The following is a 6858-nucleotide window of genomic DNA, read 5'->3' on the forward strand; positions in this document are numbered from 1 at the left end:
AGTTATTTGATTATCATTTAATAGAGTTCTTGGTCTTCTTTCTTCTTGAGCTGTAGGGGGAGGCAAATAGCTAGTTAAACAGTTGAGATGCAGAGGCATCAAAGGCCTTGAGCACTATCTCACGGAGATAAGTTCTTCATGAGGAGAGAGGGGAAAACAGTCCCTTCATGATGATAGAAAATCACACTGAAATTAATTTAATGACATTTTATTGAATAAGTCACAATCCAGATGTATTGAATGTTAATAAACAGAAACCAATTTATTATTTTATTAAGCATCATAAATCCTACATCAGAAATGTTATTTATTTTGGTTTTATTTGTTGACTTGTGCTGTAGGCGGGTAAAATATTACAAAAGGTTTCATTCACTAAATCACATGACCTCGTTATGGCGGGATCCTAAAGCAAAAACTAAACCACCTTAAATCCACCAATTAAACATAAAAAAGTCCCAAACAGCCATAAGTTTTAACTCTGAAATCATCATTTTTATTAAATACTTCAACTGATAATTCAAAATCTAAAATAATATCACTCATTTTTTTTACCTGACACAAAATTTGATGAAATAAGATTTGTTTTACAAAGGAGGGAATTCTGAGTGCAAAAGCATCAGAGCATGTTTCTCCTGCTCTGATGACAGTTTCCTTATCCTCTCTAGGTTATTTATTTCTATTAGAATAAATAAAAAGTACGTCTGAATTCTGTGTTTTGTGTCTTTATGACAGTTTGAGGAGTTCTGGTCCCTGGTAGCAGACAGGTCTGATGGCTTTGCAGCAGTCTTCATCCCTCCAACCACAGTTGTTGTTCAGACTCATGACTGCACACTGGCCTTCCTCCACACCGCCCGGTTCTCCATCGGCCCAGTTGGTATTGGTAAATGGGTTATTGTTAAGCCAGTACCAGTCCCCAGTCATGGAGCTGCGGCGCACTCCGATCCACACGTCCTGTGGGCTGTCCTGTCTCAGTTTGGTGCAGATTTGGCTTTGGAAACGTCCATCAGACAGACTGATGAGCTCCAACGTCTCATTTTTACATGATCCAATAGATTCAGTCCAACTGTAAGCAGAACTCTGGACCTCTACAACTTCTGCAGTCACGGCACATCCCCGGAAATCTGAGTTAGCAAGAAATCGAAACAGACAAAACAAAGACATCTTAAAACCATTCCTGTCTTATTAGTTATATCTGCACCAGAACCAGGTCTCCATCAGAAGGTCTAGGACTGAATGTTTTACAGGTTCCTCCTTCAGGAACCATTCAGGAGACCTGGAAGAGGTTCAAAACTAAATAGGACTACCATGACCTCTGACCTCTCCTGGGTATTTCTGTCTCAGATGTAATATAGAAACAGGTATGCCCTCTACCTGGAGTGGAGCTGATGACTGCTGCCGGGTTTCCAAACCAGAGATTACTCTGATTTGCCACAAAGTAGACGGCCATTGTGGAGGACTCGTGCCAGACGACGGTGGTGTCTGAAGTCACACTCAGGTTGGTGGAGATGTAATCGGTTCCATCCAGCTCCTGCCACATGGGATTCTGGAGTTGGCTTGTCCCAATGTGAATCCCGGATGTGGAGTTTTTGTTTACCACAATGATGATGAAGCCATTGTTGGACTGCATCGAGGGGACCAAAAAGCAGGAAGCAAACTCGGTCTCTGGGATCAGTGTGAGGAGTAATCCGGGTCGGTACAGGACCACCGTACCAGACGACTCAACCAATGTAGAATTTAGATTCAAGGGAACCACTGAACTGGATCTATTATCAGACTGAAGTACAGATGCGTTCTGAGCCAGAAGCATAGGAACTGGGAACTTCACAGACCTGTCTCTGGCTGGAGGCAACGCGGCGGTCAGCAGCCCACAGGTGCACCCGTACTTCATGGCACAGGGATGACTGAAGAGGACGGCCACGGGAAACTGGGACACAACGACTTGCTTCGTCGTGTCATTAGGAACCCAGATCTGAGCCACCTGGTTACTCTGTAGGGTCACGCTGGTCTCACCTTGACCTTTAAATGTGACTGTGTTTTGTTGTTGAGAATTAACGATGATGACCCTGAACGGACCTCTCTCCGTCACGTTAGGAGTCACAGGTCCATCGGTGGTTCCCAGAATTTGGGGAACAGGTGGGATGAAATATTTCGTGCCAAGTTTATCCGTAGGGATGACCAGAGCGGTCTGAATGCTGAGTTTTCTCATGCTGAAAGCCTGGACGATGATGTTTTTGTTGCTGGTGACTTGGACGGTGTCGTTGGAGACGCTGAAGGCTTCATATGGTGGGTTCATCTGACTCCCAGGGACATCCAACTTCTTCAGCTCCACATCGGTGTTAAAGCTGGATGTCTGTCCTGAGTTCAGCGTTTGGGTCTGGCTGGCAACTGTGACCTGTGTAGCATTATGTAACGCTGTAACCCAAACCTTGTTTTGAGAACTGGTGGGATAATAATAGGCGATGTTTTCAGGGAAAACCACCACAAACCGTTGTCCAGTGCTGTTCCCTGGTGGAGTTGCTGGAAAGAAGAAACAACAAAACAATCAGTTTTTTTATTTTATTTAAAGTAAGGACGTAGTCCTCCTGGTGCTCAGTGTGGATGGGGATTTAATCAGAGAAGTCCAGATTTATGGATTAATAAGAAATAACGAGTTCACCTGAGGTCAGTGCTGCCAGCAGCAGGAAGATGAGGCGGGACGTCCTGACATTCATGATTCTATAAATATAAAAACACATTTCAAGCAAACAAAGTGGAGGTATTGACTGTAGCTGATCAGAGAGAAGGAGTGACCCCTACCTGCTCCTCGGTCATCAGCAGTCTGACCTCCGACTCATTTTCCTCCTTCCCTTATAGAAATGACACATTTGTCAGTCAAAGTGGAGCTGATTTGGAAAGCATTTGCATGAGACGCAGGTCTGAGACGGAAAGGCTGCAGGTCACATGACCCCCAGGACCAGAACCAGAAATAGAACCAAAACCAGAACTGGGGTTATTATAGAGGCAGACTGATATGGCTTTTTTAAGGCTGATGCTGATTTTTAAATAACTTTGTTGCCGATGGACGATATCAAGAGCTGATTACTAAGGCCGATATACACGTTTAGCAGCACATTGATTGTGAAAGACAACTGAACACACACAGTGTGCAATATAAATTAAATAAGTCAATAAATCTCTTAATATTTATTGAACTTCAAATATAAAACAAACTCAAAACATTTTTTAAAAACGGTGTGTTGAGGTCCTGATTTTCCTTTTATTTTTGGGCGATGGTCAATGTAGAAAAAACTGAACATCAGCCTCTAATTATTAGCACTGACCTCATCAAATCTAAAGAAAAAAAAATAAACTAGATTTTTTTTGTTCATTCTTCTAATCACACATTTCAAAGTTTCAGTAATAATCTCTAATCTAGAATAAACTGTTTGAGAGTAAAAAATCTCTGAGAAAAAGGTTTGTTCAAAAACATAAAACAAGACTAAAAACTATTAAAATACCAATCTTTTTCTCCGGTTTAAACATAAAATCTGGATTAAAAGTCAGATTATACATAAATTTAAGAGTGTTTCATTTTATTGTTTGTTTAGGTAAAATAATCTGGAGAACTGGAGAACTTTAGAGTATCGTGTGGTTTCAAACGTGATTGGAAGCAGAAGGCTAATTATTTCTTCTTCATGGATCCACTGATGTTCTTATATTCTAATTTATTTGGTTTTAATGACGAAATAAAATGAAACCAAAACACAAACATCGAGGTTACTTGTCAGCTTCGGGTCAGAACCCGGTCAGCCGGACAGTTTGGATCCAAATGTCCAGCTGGGTTATTCTTAAACAACAACTGATGTACAACAAACAAAAGGTTGTGTTTCTAGGTATCAATAAAGATCATTTCATGTCTGTTTATCTCAGTCAGCTGTTCCATCTGCTGACAAAATGACTCTGTCAGTTAAAATCTCTTTATTTTCTCTTGTTATTTTTAATGATTTTAGTTCAAAAGGAGAGTCATTCCAATCAGAACATCCTGAATGTTTCTCTTCTGGTTTGGAAGGATCATAACAACCAGAATAATTTAATAGAATGGTAATATTTTAACAGAACAATATAATAATATAGTCTGATCATGTCTATGGTTATATTTCTGTGCTCTTTTCCACCTGAAGCTCATGAAAGTGGAGTTCTCTGGATTTGTTCCTGCAATCACATGGAGACGATTTGAAAGTCAAATTAGTTCAAGCTCCACTTGTCCCCCCCCCCAACCCCCCACCCCCACCCCCCACACACACACACTTTCTGCCAGATTAACATTTAGTTTGACTCCAAAGAAAATATTTTAAGTTTGTTGAACAAACTGAATGTTTTTTATTCTGTTTTTAAATGCTGTTTTCAGACCTCTAACAGATTCATCAGATGAGCCCAGAGACTAAAATACTTCCAACATTTTTTAAAGGAGACATAACATGCTTTTAAGTTATTCCTTTTTACATCTAAATCCTTCAGTTGGGGTCTAAATACAGTGGAACTGCAGTTCTTTGGTCTGATTTCCTCATTATTGTTGCTCAGACCCTCATCTACCCCTGTTCTGAGGAGAGTCTTGAGAACGAGCCGTTTTGGGGTACTGTCTCTTTAAACTGGAGGAGGAGCTGTAAACTCCGCCCCCCCCCCCCCCCCCTCCATAGTGCAGACCTGTACTCTCCTCCCCCAGTCGGACTTTGTAGTTCTATAGAGAAATCATTATTTAGCATAGCAGATTTAGCATAGCATATTAGCATTTTTAAAACATGTGGGGAGAGTAGTTCATCAAGCTGTTTCATGGCTGCTAACTCTCTCATGCATTTGTCTGTAGTCACTCACACACACATTCGTCACAGCCGATGGAGGGACAAGCGAGCAGGCACGTGCGCGCGCACACACACACACACACACATCCGTCACGGCCGACGGAAGGACAAGCGAGCAGGCACGTGCGCGCGCACACACACACACACACACACTCATCACGGCCGACGGAAGGACAAGCGAGCAGGCGCGCGCGCGCACACACACACACACACACAAGGAATGCTGCTTGCTTATTTCTATAAAAAATGTTTTAAAAAATGATACAGCTCATTAAAACACCATTAAAAGAATATATTTTATTAAGATCTCTATCTATATATATACATACATATAATTTTATAAGTAGTCTTATTTTATATTGGCTGTCTTAATGGCTGAAAATGGATAAAAAGCAGTTACATTTTAATTTAAAGATTTGAGATTCTAGTCAAAAATAAAGAACATTCCTCCAAGTGTTCTTTAAGGTCGTCGTCGTCTTCCTCCGCTTATCCGGGTCCGGGTCGCGGGGGCAGCATCCCAATTAGGGAGCTCCAGGCCGTCCTCTCCCCGGCCTTGTCCACCAGCTCCTCCGGCAGGACCCCAAGGCGTTCCCGGACCAGATTGGAGATGTAACCTCTCCAACGTGTCCTGGGTCGACCCGGGGGCCTTCTGCCGGCAGGACATGCCCGAAACACCTCCCCGGGGAGGCGTCCAGGAGGCATCCTGACCAGATGCCCAAACCACCTCAACTGGCTCCTTTCGATCCGGAGGAGCAGCGGTTCTACTCCGAGTCCCTCCCGAATGTCCGAGCTCTTCACCCTATCTCTAAGGCTGAGCCCGGCCACCCTACGGAGGAAACTCATTTCGGCCGCTTGTATCCGCGATCTCGTTCTTTCGGTCATTACCCAAAGCTCATGACCATAGGTGAGGATTGGGACGTAGATCGACCGGTAAATCGAGAGCCTGGCTTTCTGGCTCAGCTCCCTCTTCCCCACGACAGATCGGCTCAGCGTCCGCATCACTGCAGACGCCGAACCAATCCGCCTGTCGATCTCCCGATCCCTCCTACCCTCACTCGTGAACAAGACCCCGAGATACTTGAACTCCTCCACTTGAGGTAGGACCTCTCCCCCGACCCGGAGGTGGCAAGCCACCCTTTTCCGGTCGAGAACCATGGTCTCAGATTTGGAGGTGCTGATCCTCATCCCAGCCGCTTCACATTCGGCCGCGAACCTACCCAGCAAGAGCTGAAGGTCAGAGCTGGATGAAGCTAGGAGGACCACATCATCTGCAAAAAGCAGAGACGAGATTCTCCTGCCACCAAACTCGACACACTCCACACCACGGCTGCGTCTAGAAATTCTGTCCATAAAAGTGATGAACAGAACCGGTGACAAAGGGCAGCCCTGGCAGAGTCCAACCCTCACTGGGAACAGGTCCGACTTACTACCGGCTATGCGGACCAAACTCACGCTCCTCTGGTAAAGGGACTGAATGGCCCTTAACAGAAAGCCACCCACCCCATACTCCTGGAGCGTCCCCCACAGGCTGCCCCTGGGGACACGGTCATAAGCCTTCTCCAAATCCACAAAGCACATGTGGATTGGTTGGGCAAACTCCCATGCCCCCTCCATCACCCTTGCAAGGGTATAGAGCTGGTCCACAGTTCCACGGCCAGGACGAAAACCACATTGCTCCTCCTCTATCTGAGATTCAACCATCGATCGGACCCTCCTCTCCAGTACCTTGGCGTAGACCTTTCCAGGGAGGCTGAGGAGTGTGATCCCCCTATAGTTGGAACACACCCTCAGGTCAACCTTCTTAAAGATGGGGACCACCACCCCGGTCTGCCACTCCCTAGGAACTGCCCCCGATGACCACGCAATGTTGTAGAGACGTGTCAACCATGACAGCCCTACAACATCCATAGCCTTGAGATACCCAGGACGAACCTCATCCACCCCCGGGGCTCCGCCGCTGTGTAGTTGTTTGAATACCTCAGCAACTTCTGCCCCCCGAGATCGGACAGTCCATCCCCAG

At 44.9% G+C, this 6858-nt stretch overlaps 1 protein-coding gene across 2 annotated transcripts; it reads right to left on the reverse strand.

Moving 5' to 3' along the window:
* Positions 1-257: 257 nt before the first annotated feature.
* Positions 258-2909, reverse strand: LOC107379034 (IgGFc-binding protein). 2 transcript variants are annotated; one of them, XM_070551802.1, is made up of 4 exons: positions 2797-2909; positions 2657-2715; positions 1372-2517; positions 258-1121 (listed from the first exon to the last, which is right to left on the reverse strand). In XM_070551802.1, exons 2-4 carry the CDS (start codon positions 2709-2711, stop codon positions 724-726), a joined length of 1599 nt encoding a protein of 532 aa, XP_070407903.1. In that variant the 5' UTR covers positions 2712-2715; positions 2797-2909; the 3' UTR covers positions 258-723. The 2 variants fall into 2 exon arrangements, with proteins under 2 accessions (XP_070407903.1, XP_054596055.2); XM_054740080.2 differs by lacking the exon at positions 2797-2909 and having other exon boundaries at positions 2657-2787.
* Between the last annotated feature and the right edge of the window lie 3949 nt (positions 2910-6858).

This window comes from Nothobranchius furzeri, chromosome 5 (genome assembly GCF_043380555.1).
Source record: "Nothobranchius furzeri strain GRZ-AD chromosome 5, NfurGRZ-RIMD1, whole genome shotgun sequence".
Classification (NCBI taxonomy): Eukaryota; Metazoa; Chordata; class Actinopteri; order Cyprinodontiformes; family Nothobranchiidae; genus Nothobranchius; species Nothobranchius furzeri.